This window comes from Anopheles maculipalpis, chromosome 2RL (assembly GCF_943734695.1).
Source record: "Anopheles maculipalpis chromosome 2RL, idAnoMacuDA_375_x, whole genome shotgun sequence".
Taxonomy (NCBI): domain Eukaryota; kingdom Metazoa; phylum Arthropoda; class Insecta; order Diptera; family Culicidae; genus Anopheles; species Anopheles maculipalpis.
The window spans coordinates 17,054,893-17,071,982 of record NC_064871.1 but is presented as its reverse complement, the minus strand read 5'-3'; the positions used below and the strand labels follow the sequence as shown (position 1 = coordinate 17,071,982).

The 17,090-nt window shown below is 46.1% G+C and overlaps 2 protein-coding genes across 2 annotated transcripts; one reads left to right on the top strand and one right to left on the bottom strand.

The window, feature by feature from the left end:
• Positions 1–8,695: 8,695 nt before the first annotated feature.
• Positions 8,696–11,071, bottom strand: LOC126557450 (uncharacterized). Its single transcript, XM_050213232.1, has 3 exons — positions 10,874–11,071; positions 10,486–10,728; positions 8,696–10,418 (listed from the first exon to the last, which is right to left on the bottom strand). Exons 1-3 carry the CDS (start codon positions 10,920–10,922, stop codon positions 8,875–8,877), a joined length of 1,836 nt encoding a protein of 611 aa, XP_050069189.1. The 5' UTR covers positions 10,923–11,071; the 3' UTR covers positions 8,696–8,874.
• A 143-nt stretch (positions 11,072–11,214) lies between these two features.
• Positions 11,215–16,024, top strand: LOC126556779 (negative elongation factor A). The gene is made up of 4 exons (XM_050212264.1): positions 11,215–11,504; positions 12,060–15,155; positions 15,538–15,693; positions 15,764–16,024. The coding sequence occupies exons 1-4, from the start codon at positions 11,295–11,297 to the stop codon at positions 16,004–16,006; spliced, it is 3,705 nt and encodes a 1,234-aa protein (XP_050068221.1). The 5' UTR covers positions 11,215–11,294; the 3' UTR covers positions 16,007–16,024.
• Positions 16,025–17,090: the final 1,066 nt, after the last annotated feature.

Genomic DNA, 17,090 nt, shown 5'->3' with positions numbered 1-17,090 from the left:
AGAGTGCTTTCAACCGTTTTGAATCGTCGCTTAAATCACTTCTCTGGCCGATGACATCCGCCGCCGGGTGAGTAATGGCGCCGGGAACGGAACAAATTGGCGGGGTTTGATGTTTAAGCGCGGGGGTAATCTATCAAAATAGTCTTCATTTAAATGGATGCTCAACTGTGCTTCTAGACACAATCCGGATTTAATCAGGAGGGAACATAGCTGTGCGAATTAGTCGTTGTGGGGAAATTATTTGTATAATGATTGAGCAACGTTAGGAACTTCAAAAATTTATTCCAATTCCCAATGTTGTTCTAATAATAGCAAACTAAACAGCAAATAATTACACCACACATTCCAAACAATGTCTTCACTTTCGTTCAGATTAGATGCCAAAAACGCTTACGACATCTGCTACGTTCGAAGTCATTTGATCAGAGTCTCGAGGGGCTCTCAACGGCATTCGGACTTTCCCACCTCACGCATCCCTTAACGCCTCCCGTCAACTCAACAGTCGAATCTTTATCTGCCTCTTTATCATGTCCATGCAAAACTTCGCTCCCACACACATGCGCACAATCCTCGCGAAATATTGCAACAACTTTGATGCGATGTTGTCCACCAGCCCCGTCCCTCATCATGTCGATCGTCATTTCATTCAAGTTTTCAAGCACCCCCATCCGTCCCAACAGCATTTTCGTGACCGCTAGACCGCCCTCCTAGGTGAGCTACTTTTCATCATCCCTGTTCGAAATCTACCCTCCTTCCCCTCGCTTTCTGTACCAAAACCGGTCAGTCGGTTCCAGCCGTAAGGGTAAAGGATATGTGTTGGTGATTTGATCTTACACCGGTGCGTGTGTACGCGTGAGGGTTGGAATTAACAACTGCGTAACCGCACGGTCGCACCCTTCCGCTTCTTACACCCTCCTTACGCGGACGCACCCGAACAGAGAGAGAGAGAGAGAGAGATCCAACCATCCTCGAAAACGAAACGATTCACACCCTTCATATGCTCTTCTGGCGGGATCGTACGTGCATTGGGCTGGCTAGTGATATCTACCCAATGTCGCCAGATGGACAGTTTCGAGATCCTAAAGCCAGTTGCGAAGGAACGAACGGAATATGGCCACCAAATCACCCCCTTTCCCGCGCTCGTTCGCTTGGTAAACACCTGAAGATCATTCCTGATGCGCGTGTGCTTGGGCGCAATGATCAGGTACGCCACCACCCAGCTGGCAAGCTGGTCTTTCCAACCCCATATTGGTTAATCGTAATTTAACACTAGCACCCGATACATATTTCTTTCATTTTTTACTGCTTCGATTTTTCCACCAACAACCCCTTGCCAAACCGCAACCGCGTGAGGTTTCGGTAAAACAAGTCAGCCATGGTAGGACGATGGGCAGCTCCACCCGCCGCGGTGGTCCTCATCGGCAAGAAACCAGGAATAGACAAAACCGAGCCATACCCTCTGGTCTGGTCATCCGCAACAACCGATTAGCACCGCGAGCAAGAAAGCGGGTAAACAAACCGACTAAGCATAGGGGCGGCAAGTGCAACGGCACCTACCTATATGCTCAAATGATATTGCCAGCAGAAAGACCCGTTTTGGACGCCATGTGCAATGCATTTTTTGTTTCTTTCTGTGTGCATTTGTTTAGTGGTTTTTTCGCCACGAGTCGCACTATTGCATGCTTCACCAGTAATCGATTGCGATACCATCTTGGATAGAGCCTTCTGTTGTGGTGCATGATGGAATCTTCAGCTTAACATTCTCCTCATGCACACGGTGCAGCGTTACGTTACTGGATGTGTTTTGGGCGCTATAATAATGGTTCCATTTGATGAAGATTCTTATACAAATTTAAATAAAAAATTAACATGTTTAATAACAGTCAGTTCTAGGGAAGATTATGATCATGAGCTTGCAGTCCTTTGAGTTTTTTCGAAAGTATTGAGTTCCGTATGATACACATAGACGAAATATCGTTTGTTTCAATTAATGTGATTTTGGAAAGCACATCAAGATTAGCACACTCCAGTGTCAAGTGAAAAATGACATCAAAAGGCCACGCCAATCCCAACCCAGACTGTTCCTCCGTAGTGACGACTAATTATGCAACTAAGCGGTATCTAAGCAGTATAAGTTTAGTAAGCCATTCAATGCCCAGCGGGTCCTAGTAGGTCGTTGAGCCATGAAGAACATTCCAGAAACTTGCAAATCAAACAACCACAGTGGAAAAATGATCACAATAAAGCTGTGTGTTACTAAGGCATTAATATCGGAAAGATGTTTTAATTCCAGACGGCATGAGAACATGGAGTTCTCTCATATGCCGCTCAGACATTGCAAAACGAATGGCTTACTAGACTTGTGTTGATGTTTATTATGTAGTCAGATAAATCAGGCACATCACCGTCTTGAACCTGTCTTGCCTGGACTTGAACTGTCGTGGCGTGTGGAAACCTGCGTCATTGTCACCTATACCTATATTTCACAACAAATCGAGTAAAATAGGAAAATTTAATGAAACCCATCAAACCACTCAACAATTTCCATGTCGAATTTTCACTCATACGTCTTCATCTTTTTGGCTTAACGACCTTCTAAGGGTCACGCCGGGATTGGGATTTGAACTACAATCCCGCCATTTGAAGTTCGGCGCCACTATCGCCTACGCCACCGGGCCGCTCCAAACTTAAACATTTACAGGATTTCGATCAGTATAATGGAACAGTAGAAACCGTTTCGACCACGACCAACGTCGCATGCCAGGTGAAGGTGGATGGAAAACTCTCAGGGTCCTTTGCTACCACCAAAGGCCTGCGTCAGGGAGATGGGCTCGCCTGTCTCCTATTCAACATGGCGCTAGAGAGGACCATCCGTGTCTCGGAGGTGGAGACTTCGGGAACCATCTTCTATAAGTCAACCCAGATCCTGGCATACGCTGATGATATGGAGACATCATCGGTCTGCGGCTCTCCCAGGTAGCAGAGGCCTACCAGGCAGGCGGCAGAAAACCTCAGTTTGCAGATTAACGAGGCAAAGACCACCAAGGCACCAAGAGACCCACCAAGGCACTTTTTTCCCTATTTTTCCCCTTTCTTTGTCGTCTGGTCGTAAGTCGAACCTTGACAGTAGAGAACAACCAGAGTCCTACATTATCGGCTCCATGAAAAGCTTAAACAAACGGTTTTTACTACGATATGGATCGAAACTCTGTACTTCTGTTATTTTTGCTATAGACAAAAGCTTTCAGAACATTAAGAATGCTATCTAACATAAATAAGATGAGCCTGAGTACAGGACCAAATCCGTTTTCTTGTTGTTAATTGTTAACCTAAACTCATTCAATCCTCAACTAAATCCGTAGTCATTCTAAGAGAAACTCGATACGAATATCTCCCCTATTCTACCCTACTGCTTCCCTGGCTTCCTTCAATATCTCTCACGCAATAACATTAACCACAATTTGTACCGCTATTCACGATTGAACGGTACAGCAAAGGAAACAAAATCGCACAAGGAACAACGAAAGCACCCTTATGCAGGCAATCCATTAAAACTCACTTTTACTTTTCACTCCTCACATGGCCCAAAACGTGGTCCCGTGTGCGTGGGCACGTTTTGCGCGTTGTATGACGCAGCGAACAGCGCAAAGCAAATGAGCCGATAAAACAGTATACGGCACAAAAACCGACATTGGAAACACTACCAGCAGGCCCGAAAATAAAATAATAAAATAAATAAAAGTAAAAAAATGGAGCATAAATGTTTGGATGAATGTGGCTGCACTTTATAGTTAGCTAAACTAGGCCTGGAGCATCGGTTTACCGAGTGAAATGTGCTGATAAGATAAAGTATGCAGTAATCACACCTTGTTATAGTAATACGTTAAGTGCTCAGTCCCGGTCATAATCGATCAGCAACAAAGTGGCCTTGCAGCTTCCAATATCTGTTTCTTTTTGCTAATCAAAAACAAAAACATTCTCACAGACGAAATCTGCATACAAACGGCCATATTAGGGATGAAATATGAAATGTTAACTTGTTATTCAGCGGGTGTGTTTTAGTCGAACATCATGCTCGGCTAAGCCCAGTTCAGTGGGAGTTGCTGAACCTGGACATCCTACAAACAAGTCACGATGACACGGACGAAGAACCACGCCGAATACTTAAGCTTTCAAGCAGACAACAGTGCTCCATCTTATCCGATTATCGATCGATCGCTGACAGCTCCGGTAGGGTATTCGGTACGACAACGCACGACGTGCTGTGCAAACGTCCAATCTCATCGGGTCGCGCATCGAAATGTGGCCTCGAAGTGGTCGAAACTTTAATGACAGTGTGCTCCAAACACAGCGTGATGTAATTGGCAGGCAACACAAGAAGGGAAGTGTGTGTGTGTGTGTGTGTGTGTGTGGTGCAGTAACGGTACAAACGCGCGTTGTTTTGATTATTGTTGATTAGTTTCTTGGGGTTTTTTTTGCAGCTACTTAGTAGCGGAGTCCTTGTGTCATAAGGAACTGCAATGAGGATCAGTGTGTAGACCGATCAAATAAAGATTCCCACATCCGTGTTACGCAGAGAGAGGGAGAGAGAGAGCGAGAGTTGTTGAAAAGTCGAAATCCTTCGATCAATTAAGTCTGATTCTGCAGTAATTACAGATCAGTGATAAAACCCGCTCGGCCAGGCGCTATTTGGTTTCACTCTATCACCAGGCTAATGGCGGAGTACAGTATTTGGTATTCCTACGGTTGCACGTGCAGTTAAAATATCCACAGCTCCCGCAACACTTGAAATGATCTATTTATGCTAATCACCTTTCCCTCGAGTTTCGCCACTCCACCCTCATTAATTGTGTTCCGACGTCTGCTCCGATTCATTATTGCGTCACCAGTGCTGTAGAGGTAACGGTTGGTTCCGCATCCGGATCGCTACTGTTACATATCTACACGCCCCGTGGTCACTGGACGTGATCGTGTCCCAGACCTTATCCAAGCGCTCAATACTGCTTGCACTCCCACTGCGCACTTGCTCCACGTGCCACAGTTCAAATGGGAGATGGTCGTAGATCGCTCCCATTCGATGGAACGTAAACAATCGATAGACACATCTCTTGAACTTTGATTGAACGACTGGTTTCTTGTACGTAACCCGGAACTTGGTACACGCAACTGCACGCCATCGGTGTCCATCATTGGGAGGGTAGCCAAGAGGCTCAAGTGTACACAAACACGATACATTATTGAATTTTTGGACCGATTCCAACGAAAATGCCCCTCCCAATCATAGACCCAAAACCCCAAAACAGGTTGCGGAGCGCTCGGCAAGCCTTGTGGATATATGAGCGAGCTTCCGGAGCAATATGGCCGTGCGATAAGTAATCGGTACGGTTGAAATGCTTTTTGAGAGGTTTCTTTTAATTTAGTTAATTAAAATTGTTGGAATTAATTGAACAAAAAGAATGGAAAGCTTGGTTGACATTGAATGGGCACAATTACGGGGCGGAAAAATAAATACAACATGTATCGCTTTTTTTTTTGTTTTGGATTTCATGGCAGTTTTCACATCACAGTTTGAACTTGGAACCTAACGAACTGTATGAAAGGAATCGGATTTGTCATATAGAAAATGGATAATTTTTAAATGCAAGAATTTCTTCTCCTTCCTACTATCACGTTGGCTCTACAACTTCTGGAGGTATTGAGTCTGCCATTGCTGGCTTTTCTTGAACTGATTATACCCGTACTAGTAGAAGGGTAGAGTTAAGTCCTGCGTATGGGGAGACGGGTCCTGACCAAGTAGTCTTCTTGTTCTTGACTTAACGACCTCTAAGGTCAAGCCGGCCATCGAGTAGCTTACTAGACTTGCCGATACCACGTAGTCGGTTAGACAGTCCTCACACAGTCCTTTGGGTAATGATAATGCCTTCAAGTTCCAATTTTGGACGTTATTCGTTGTGCATTCAATGGTCCCACCAGATACTACACGAAACGCATTCAAAATACCCAAAAATTCACAAAGTGGTGCAATATGATGCAATCGAAGAGGTCATCGCCGTGTGTGCGCCAAGCGAGAGCAAATCTTCGCACGGCGTGTCACGCGCCATTCCATGACGTGGACTACGGTAATGTTTTCCTCTCGTTGAGGGCTGGTTGAAGGAATGATACCATTGTTTCGACAGGTCGACATGGTTGGGGGTATGGGCCCAGCCAGTCTTTAGCCGATGCGTCGAATCCACGGTGGTGGACAAATGGCGCGAATATTTTTTCGCCATACCAGTAACCAGTGTTGCACACTAAGCGGACCCCACAAGGCCAGCAGCATCGCAAGGATGGTGAGCGCGATTTCCTCATCATCAGCTGGACGAGACTCGGCGAGGCTGTTGAGTAATCGTGCGAGTGTGGACACTCGGTCCAACCGTTCACGCGTGTGAGGTCAACTTACCGCTTGCAAACAAAGCGGTGGAAGGGATTAGAAAGCAAATCAGAAGGGGGTGGGGGTGGATGAAGGGGCCCGGCGATATGACGTACAGCAAGGGGATGAACGAAAGAATCGGTGTAGCGGCACCAGATGATAAGGGGAGCTGCTCTTACCTTTTGAGCGAATCCTGTGTGCGTGTTGCGCGGCGGATGAGAAGATTCGAGAAAAAACCAAACAAAACCGAACGAACACTGTGGACAGGACACTGGGACAATTTTCTTGAACACACAACAGGAAGTCAGACGAAAAACCGACACGCCAAGGATGATTTGGTTCACCGACGGGCGAGATATTGTCGTCGGATCGGCAGTGGGATTCCTCCGCGACTTGCTCGGTGTGATTATGCAGACAATTTTCTTCGCTCAGCTGTAGGGCACCGGACTACTCCTGTCCTGCTCTATCCTTCTGTCACTGTTTGACACGCTGATCGCATCTAGCACATGTGCGCACCCACCAGTGTGCTATTGGTGTTTCGCTTTCGCACGCACCGTTCTGCCCCGTATCGGCACTCGTCTGCTCGCTCTCTCACTTTACAAAGTATCCCGTTTGATTCAACAGCGCCCATTCATTCGTTCGTTCTAGTACTGCACTTTTGACATATTTCGTACGCTCTTCGCACTACTCTTCTTCGCTCGTTTTGTTCTGGCCCTTTTTGACAGAGCTTTGTTATGATTCTGCTTGCAGGAAATGTTGTTTTGCCAATTTTAGGGACGATGAATTGGAAAAGAGATGTCCACTTTCACTTCACTAAATAATCCAGACCAGTGTTGGTGGTTGGTTTTAATTTAGGCTGCTAGACTGGGAGATTTGTTTTCTTAAATGCAGGTCACAGCTAAAAACGAATCACAGTCTGGTACGCGGCTGGTTCACCGCGAAGGCTTCAAACTTTACTTTTGCGATTCTCAAATACTAAGCTTCTCACTTCCGAGTTGTACGAAGAAGCAGTAAGGAAAATCGCTTCTCCAGGCCGAAACAAAAACACAGCAGACAGCACCACACACTCCAACGCTTGACACGCACAATCGACGATTTAGATATGGGCGGTGAACGAAGAAACACTGTACGACTAGACGCACTAGGAACTTGGTTTGGCTTCGGAAAAACAACTCACTCTCAGCACAGAAACTGCGTTAGCCGCTCCCTCCAATCGCCAACGAATGAATGGCCGATCAAATCCATTGCAGCTTTTTGCCGCCCGACGGGTGCACTGGTATTGTGGGGATAAGAAGGTTCACCTACCAAAACCCCATGACCATCACGAAGTCCGACCAAGTCCGACGGACGCAGCTGACCAGTTTGCAGACTTTCATGCGACACCCACACCCATACGCTCCTACACCACTAAGCCAGCGAATTAAAAGTTAACATGGTTAAAGGATTAAGTTTTCCACCTTTTAGTAATTGATTGAAAAGGAAAAACTGCCATTTTTCCATGCAATAAAAAGAGAGAATGAGAAAGCTAAACTGCGAGAGGGAAAGAGAAGATTGCTAATTGCTCTCTATACACCTTGTTGCGAAGGTTCGTTCAGCTCGGGTAAACCGTGCGCAGACAAGGAAACGAAAAAAAATCAATTTTATTCTCTAAATTAAATAAACTACAAAAAGAAATGGTGGATTTATTATTTTAACTTCTATTTTATGTGAGTTTTAGTTCACACTTATACAGTTTTAAGCCAAGCATTTAAAATTCAATTTTTAAAATTTTCTGAACAGTGGTATTGCTACGCTGATACACTCTTTGGGGGTCAAATGACCCCTAGAAGCATACATTTCAAATAGAGCGTGTGCATTGGTTTCTTTTGTGCCAAATGCAAATCATGTTGGATTGTTTGATAAATTTCATTAATTCATTGTATGCCAAATAATAAGTAAATCGCAAGCTAAATGGTTATGAACTTTCGGTCTATACTTTTGTTATCTTGCTTCCGCGTTTCGATTGTTGTGAAATGGTTTCCGTTGGTATCATGAGGCATCATGATTTTAAGCAATTTGCATGTCAACCATTCTCATTTCCTGCTTTGTCACCATATTGTCAAGGGCAATTTACATTCCCATTGTCCGTTATCTGCAGCATCTTTGAAACTTGGTCGTATCGTACGTTCCGTGCCCGGGTAATTCCATCTCCAGTTTTTGCTATTGCTAAAAATATCTCAAAAAATCACTCGTAACCGGAAATAGAGATAGCGTCCGCATTGTGTGTATAAATGCTAATGAACTTATTTTAAAAAATGAGGTAGTAACGTCACTATCCTTCCTTTTATTTATTTTTATTTTCAAGTGGTACTACATTTACAATTATGGATGGAATGAAGGCACATGGCGCACGTACACAAGTACGCACCCTTTGGACGGAAAAAATGTTTCAATAATTTCGAGTGAAAAGAGATTCACGTTACAGTTTAGAAGAACACCTTCAAACATACCGCAGCTAAAGCGATAAGAAATGATGATAGCGTACTGCTGAGTGCTGCCGTCGAGCGATAAATGACCCACGGAAAGACGGTAATGAAATTTTCCGTTTCCTGCCAAGGATTTTCCCCATCGTCAAAGTGCATCGGACACTGATCCCGTTCACGCTCGTACTCCGTCATGTCGATGGCGACTACAGCACCTTCGGTGTAGTTCCACGATGTGACATCCTGATTGATGTCGCAAAAAGCGCCCACCGCCTGCGACATTAGCACACGATTCAAATCCGCCCGCTGGTACACCCAGCACCGATACTTGGACAGCGGATCCAGATCGTCGTAGGTGATGAGGTAAGATTTAAGATTCTCCTGCCAGTACCCGATACACTTCATACGATAATCCGGATCGCTATAGATATCGATCGGCCGTCCAAGATAGTCCACCGAAAGGCAGTAGTCCGCATCGATGGTCATTTCCTTCTGATCACCGTCGCACACGGAAAAGTCCGATATGTTTTGCTTGCAGCGTATGTCCGGCCGGGGACTCAGCGTTACACCGCCAAGAATACGTGTTTTAAATGGTGATTCTCCTTTCTGCGTAAAGTTAAACTTTCCTGCCACGGGACAACGGATCGGTACGGGTTTGGCAGAAAGCAGCAAATCATAACGCCATTGTTCCATGTTGGGGAACTGTTTCCACGAGCAAACGGTCGAAAAATCGTCCTGAATCACGGCAAGTCCCCGTCGATAACGGATCACGTTGTGATGCTTGGGGACAAAGTCGAAACACACATAATCCGTCTGACAACCGTCCACCGTTAGTCGGGCAGCCATGATGCGGGTATCTCGCTGCTCCCGGCAAACGTAGATCGTTCGGCGATAACGCGATTGATCCGGTTTGTACGTTTCTACGATGTGCGTTTCGTTAATCTTCACATCACCATCGATGTTGGCCGTGTTGATCCATTCGCCGGTAAAGTTTTGCGGGAAACGGCACCCCGGTTCGATAACGTCCGCCTTAACCGGTGTTATTCTCAAACGTTCTGGCGACTTTTCGACCGTCTTCAGCGTATTACATTCCGCTGTGATCGACACGCCAAGGTACAGATCGTCGTCACGATTCTTCAAAAAGCAACGATACTTTTCGTCCTTTCGAGATTCCTTCGTATTCGCCACGGCAAAGTAATGATTCTTGCCGATAAACCAATCACCCAAACAGCTGTACTCCACCACACCGTTGAACGTTTCCGCCATGCCGATGCACTGTTTATAGGTGATGTTAAACTTTTCGTTCGATATCAAGAACTGGGTTCCGGCCTGCTGGCACGAATGTATTCTGGCATCCGGATGGTCACATTCACCCGTGAAGCGGAATCGATTTTGGTACGCAAACTGCCACACACCCTCGAGCGACGAGCGGCAATTCACTGGAACGTAGTTTTCGTTAAAAAGTGTTATCAATTGCTGATCGGTCGAGCCACGGCATACTCGCTCAATGGTTGGTTCGTCATTCGGTGCCAGGGTTACACATACGGCTGAAAACGTTTCACAATACATTGTAGATGAGGTGCATCCTTTACTGCGTGAGTGGTCCGTACTTACTCTCGAACTTTTCGAAAATGTTTAACGTCCTGGGGAAGGCGTGCACACAGTGGTAGCACTTTTGACTTCGGAAAATGAACGTATAGTTGGATCCGACGCGCTCCATGTTAATAAGCTCGCCCCTGTCTGACATGCTGTGATCATCGAGGACGGTCAGCGTAGGCCTTCCGGTTTCCCAGGAAAACCATGATCCTTGCAGAATTTTTGGGATAGTGTAATTGGATCGTGCTGTAACGTAGGACACTGTTGGAAGCCGGAAGAATGGCACCAGGATAAGACAATTGGTATCATTAAAAAGCAATCAACAGGATCGCCCCGCTTGGAACAATGGAAGCCAATGAGACAGCCCCGCCCTGTTGCAAGTGATCGCGCAATAACCGATTCTTACCACCGTATAGTAACACAACCAGCAGTTCCAACACTTGAATCGGCTTCATCGTAAGCCTGGCAATGAAATTAAACTAGTTTCACAACGGTACACTAACTTATCGTAGCAAAATAAACGAAAACATTGATCAGCACGCCAATTGTTTATGGAGCTGGTATGCTGCTTTTTTTTTTTTTGCTTGTGACGCTGTGATTCATTCGAAACGTCAATCGTCCGTCAACAATTCCGTTGGCCTTCGATCCCCGTAACGCCTATACGAATCTTGAGCGTTAGCACCGAACCGTTACCATATGACAGCAGAACCGCGACCGAAGCTTGACAGCACAACCCCGTCAGCCAAATCGTGCTGGCTGCAGAAGTGTGCGTATGGAACGGGGTGGGAAAACGCACATCACTGCATTCGGCATCAGTTTTTTTCAAGATGGCGAACGTGCGGGACAGCGATATTTCTCTGTGGCTACACAATAAGCTTGGTACATCAAACGACTCGTGGATAAGCGGCTCAATCACGTCCCAGCTGAACAAGGAAGTGCTGCGAAACATTAAGGAGTGTTTTCCGGATCTGCAGACGCAGGTTAAGCTGAAACTGCTGCTGTGTTTTTTACAAATTCCGCGACGGATCGTCGAAGAGGTAAGCGTGCGAAAAGGGATGTGCCGAGCCTCATGACGACAACGTTGCGCCGACTTGTGGTCGCGCGTACTGTTGGGGGGAGAAGAAGAAAAAAACATACAATGCTGATGTTGCAAGCGCGGCAGTGGGTAGTACGCGCTGAAAAACGGGAAGCCAATGTTGCGCGAATCGGAGTGGAGTGATTTTTTTCTGTTGCTAAAATGTGCAAATTCGAATGGCAAACCATGAATTTATGTAAAGCGTTCGTTTTTCATCAGTCATTTCTAGCTATTGATTATGTTCCTCACTAGTGGCAAACCAACAGCGATAAAGCAGTGAGGAACACTGCCTCATTGTGTGCGTCAGGGAATATACGTGTGTGTGCGTGTGTATGAGTGTGTTCCGATGTGTAACATAAACAACAACAAAATAGCGAAAGCAACCTGTCATATATTTCAAGTACATCTTTGGATAAATGTTTCCTTATTTTTTGATTAGCAAACGATAGTTTTGTAAAAATTGTCTGCAGAATAATATTAATTCTAATTTCTATATGCTTGCCGTATTTATTTGCAGTGGAAAACGGAACTAGAGGAAGTGATCGAAGTTGCTGGTCTCGATTCAGAGCTATGGGTATCGATGATAGCAGAAACGATAAAAACCTTACCGAACACCGGTTCCTTGAATACGGAAATTACCGATTACGAAGAGACGCGTCCAGTTTTCACAGACATGGTGAACGAGCTACGGCGGTTGTTCGTGAAAAATGCCGACGTCGCAATACTTCCCCTAGAATTCCAGTATCTCAACAAACCGACGATTGTTTCGGTGGTCGGACAGCAGACAACGCCAGTGAAACACTTTACCCTCAAACGTAAACCGAAAAGTGCAACATTACGGACGGAGCTGCTGCAAAAGTCTTCCGATGCACAGAGCTGCCTCAAGAAGATATCTGCACCGACAGTGCCTTTACGGTCGCGTGGCATACCACGCAAAATGACCGACACGACACCACTCAAGGGTATACCTTCGCGCGTACCAACCGGTGGCTTCCGTTCACCTCCGACCACACCTGGCCAAACACGGCCCGGATTGAGCCGAACGCCAGCCGGTAGAAAGGACGGCGGTATTAAGCTGCTCGAAATAGGCGAACAACCATTGGGTTACGCGGCCGCGAAAAAACGTAAGCGCGAGCAGGAAAAGGAAGAGCAGGCCAAGAAGGTTGCGGAACAACAGATTCAAAGCGTAAACGATACAAAACCGGCGACAGCAACGCCAACCACGTCAAGTCCAACCGTTACGACAACGCCCGACTATGCGGCAGGTTTATCCGCCCCTTCGACAGTGTACAGCCAGCCCGCAACACCAATGCCTGCCACATCCGGCAGTAAGGATACTTCGTCTAGCGTAATGTCTACGTCGATTGCATCGAGTGCAGCGCAGGCCCAAACTCAACAGTCGCAACAACAGCAAACAACATCAACCTCACAGGCGCAGCTTCAGCCACCACCGCAGAGACCCCAGCAACAAACGCAGCCGACGATACCGACAGTTCAGCAATCTCAGCAGCAACAAACCTCCTCTCAAGCAACTTCCGCTCCAGCAGCAGCGGAGGAAGAGGAAGAGATTGAGATGAAAAACATAAAAACAGAATCCATTAGTTTATCCACGCCCTCTTCTTTGCCGGTTAGTTCCGTGCCCAGTGTAAGTTCAGCGCCTCCTCCGCTGGCATATCCTGCTTCGAAAACGCTCTCCGCCACGGTTATCAAAACCGATCCTGGTAGTGCTGTTGCGACAAGTACGGTTGGCAATTCTATGGTAACATTATCGACACAACCACCGTCGTTGGTACGAACTGTCCCATTAACACCTAAGCAGGCTAAATCGGTGCTCCAAACGCAACCCGCAACGACCGGTGGTGTGCAGATCATCCAAAAATCCACTGGCAAAACGATCAGTGCGGCAGCCGCAGCTGCTGCAGCAGTCACGAGCAGCAGCAACACCAACCCGCAGCAGAAAATTGAAATTATCTCGTCCGAATCGATCGTTCCTGGCACGTTGCACGCTTCCATTCCGAAATCGACGACCATTATCAACCGTGGTGGCAATATACTGTTCACCACGAAACAGGTGCAGCCCGGCACAACGACACCAGCCGGCACCGGAACCACCATAATACAGCAGAAAACACCACTAACTTCGTACGTGCTGAATACGACCTCACCCGGCAAACAGCTCAACATTCAGCGGATAGTTTCGAACGCCAGCTCCGCCGGTACTCCGACCCTTACGACAACCATTTCGCGTGCTTCACATCAGCAACAATTATTGCAACAGCAACCGCAACAAATTCAAGTGCAAGGCCAACAGACCGCCGGGCAACCGACTCGGATTGTACAAATTAAGACCGCTCCAACTGTTTCGTTAAACAACAACCAGCTGATGCAAAATATCCCACCCTTAATATCTACCCAAATACCGGCCGGTTCAACGCAACCGACGATACTAAACATTCAATCAGTCCAACAGCAGCAACAGGGCCAGCAGAATCAACTGCAAATTACACCGACGGCCGTGCCACAGAAGCGCACGATCACGATCACAGCACAAAACCCGCCAACGGCCGGTATGACTACCTCCGTTGCTCAAATTCTTCAACACCAACAGCAGCTGCAGCAGCAACAGCAGCAACAACAGCAACAACAAGCCCTACAAGCGACTGCGGCTGCTGCAGTCGGTCAACAACCAAAGTACACGCAGGTGGTTATGCCACCGAACGTTAAGGGCAATACGTACTACGTCACGAACGCGGCGAACGTATCGAACGTCCTTAACCAGAAAGGTGTCATCATACAAACGGTGGACGCATCGGGTAACACCGTTTACCAGCAGATTCCGTTACAAAATGTGTCCGGGTTGGGCGGTGCCACCATACTAACCGGACCGCCAGGACTGATAAAAACCGAATCGGAGACAAAGCTGAGCCAAATACCTGCTCTGGTGCCGACCAGCTCGTTGCATCAGAATATTCCGGCCCTAACGCCGGTAGTAATTCAACCGAGTGGAGGTCAGGGTACTACCGTGGTACAGCAGCAGCAACAACAGCAAGGCGCAACAATACCGGCCCTCATAACGAACATTTCCCAGCAGCAGCTCCAACAGCAGCAGCAACAAAAGCCACAGGTACAGCAGCAGGTGATTTTCCGTCCCGTCGGTGGATCGAACAATGTGCAAACGATTTTGCCACAAGGAATTACGCTTATTCAACGGCCCGGCGGACAGCCGAAGCTAGTGCAAACGATACAGCAACCGGCAGGCCAGCAGCAGCAACAGCTGCTTAAAGCAGCGGCAACGGCGGGACAGGTAGGGCAGCGTACGATTATTACGCAAATTCCCCAGCAGCAGCAACAGCAGCAGCACACGATCCAGTTCCAGGCGCCAGGATCGCAACGTGCCGGCGGTACGACCATACAGCTAGTCCAGCAACCTCAGCAGCAAAGCCAAACCCAACAGCTACAGGTGCAGCGTGCGCAGTTGAAGCAGGTGCAGCAACAGCAAGGAACTACGGTTACGATACAGCAACAGTCGCAAGGCAGTGGTCAGCAGCAACAACAACAATCCCAGCAGACCCAGCAGCAGCAAGCGGGTGCAAGAAAAGGGCTTTCTATATCTGTAAGTAGCGAGCGATTTTTTTATTATTCATTTAGCTTATGGGAGTTTTCAGTCAAATATCGATCGTTTGGATGGTTTCAAATTCGTCATTTCGCAACGTAAAGGAAGCCCAACCGAAATCAGGGTTTTTAAAGCAAATTTAAAATTGTAAGTTAACAGCTCCAAATCGTAACACTATTTGTCAAATTTTACAGCTGCTTACCCCCAAATTACGTTTTGCCGACTCTTTGCAGCTAGGGAAATAGAGTTCGAACTTCCTTTACGTTGCGAATTTACGTATTTCAAATTATTCTCCATTTTATATTTGAACTAGACTGGAAAACCCTGTAAATGTCGGATGTCGCCTTAGCACCATGTGAATTTTTGTAATTTTTTTTTACAGAGCAAATATTATATGGAAGCGCACGATATGTTTAAACGGGCCAACTGCGTGTCACGATTAGAAAAGGCAATAATTATCGGTTTCATGGCCGGCTACCGGAACAATCCTAGACCGTCGCCGGAAAACGTTGTCACCATCAAGCTGAACGAAAGTTTTGTAAGTACTGCTGTTTGCGTTCGTTGTGCTGTTTTATGACGATAAATAACGTTTTTTTTTTTTTTTGCAGGAAACAGTGCACCAAGACGACAGAACAGCACTTATGCTGGTAGAATCGCTCATCACGCTCGACTACAACACGGGCCAGTGGAGAACATTTCGAAAGTACCGTGAAGTCGACCAATCGCAATCGCAGCAAATCGAAGGTGCTAGCAGTGACACGACGGTGGCAACCGTTGGCACGAATGCAACTGCGACCAGTGCCAGCGGGACGGGTGCAGCCGCCGGGCAGCAAAATTCGGTAGTTATTTAATATTTAGCATAGAGTGCACCAAAATTCGGGCAAACGGATGTATGTAATGTGGAATAACGGCCGGCTGATCATGTGGCGCGCATCATGTGTAGTCCTTTCAAATGTACCGTTGCAATGCAGCTACTAACTATATCACCCCTTAAGCAACATACAGTGATTAGATCGGTAGGTGATAACCGGTGTTTCGTCGCAATAAGCGGTCCAGTGCGCATGTGAGGCACGGTTTAGGCAAATTTTGAGGTATGCTAAGTAGTACACATATTTGTATAGGATCGTAATTGTAAACTACAACAGCAACAAAATGCCAACGTTAATAGGTTTTGCAAGATAATAGTAGATGCTTTTGCAGAGCAGATTCTAAGAATCAAGCACTTTTCGTTTGAACTCGGACACTGTTCGAAAACCTTTCAATGAGTTTTGGAAATGTTTAGTCGATTAGTTTTAGTGGGTGCATCATTTGAGCGTTGTTTCCAAACTGTCAAAGATGTACTGTATAAAGTGATGTGCATATTAGTTTTGTTTTAATCTTTTGTTTTCTAAACAAACAAAATCAACTCTTGTACATAGTATGAACAAATATGGAAACATGCTCGGCAGACAGGCGAAGGGATGCACCGACCAGAGCGCGGTGTATAGCGAGCATTTGTTAGGAGCTTTAGCAGCGATGGGGGTTGTCAGCTTTCCATCAAGAAATAGGCGATTTTTTGTTTCTTTTTTCTTTTTCTAAACGCATCTCTGCACTTTCATTTATTTTTTAGTATACTTTCATATTTTTGATCATGTACCGACGGCAAAATAGACATCTCATAGCTCATATTGTCTCACACAAACACACACATTCTCAAGACAATAGCATAGTAATGTGGGTGTTTTGCTTTAAGTTTGGTAGTTATCATAGAACATTGATGGTTTTTAATGTAACTAAAGTTCATGTGCATAAACTAAACGCATTTTAGTTCACAAGTGGCGATATGTAAGTGTTGTTACAAACACTTACATATATTGTTGTTATTATTATTTTAGCGTCTGTATTAAAATGCAAAACAAAAAGAGATATCGAAATATATGCGTACAACAACAAACC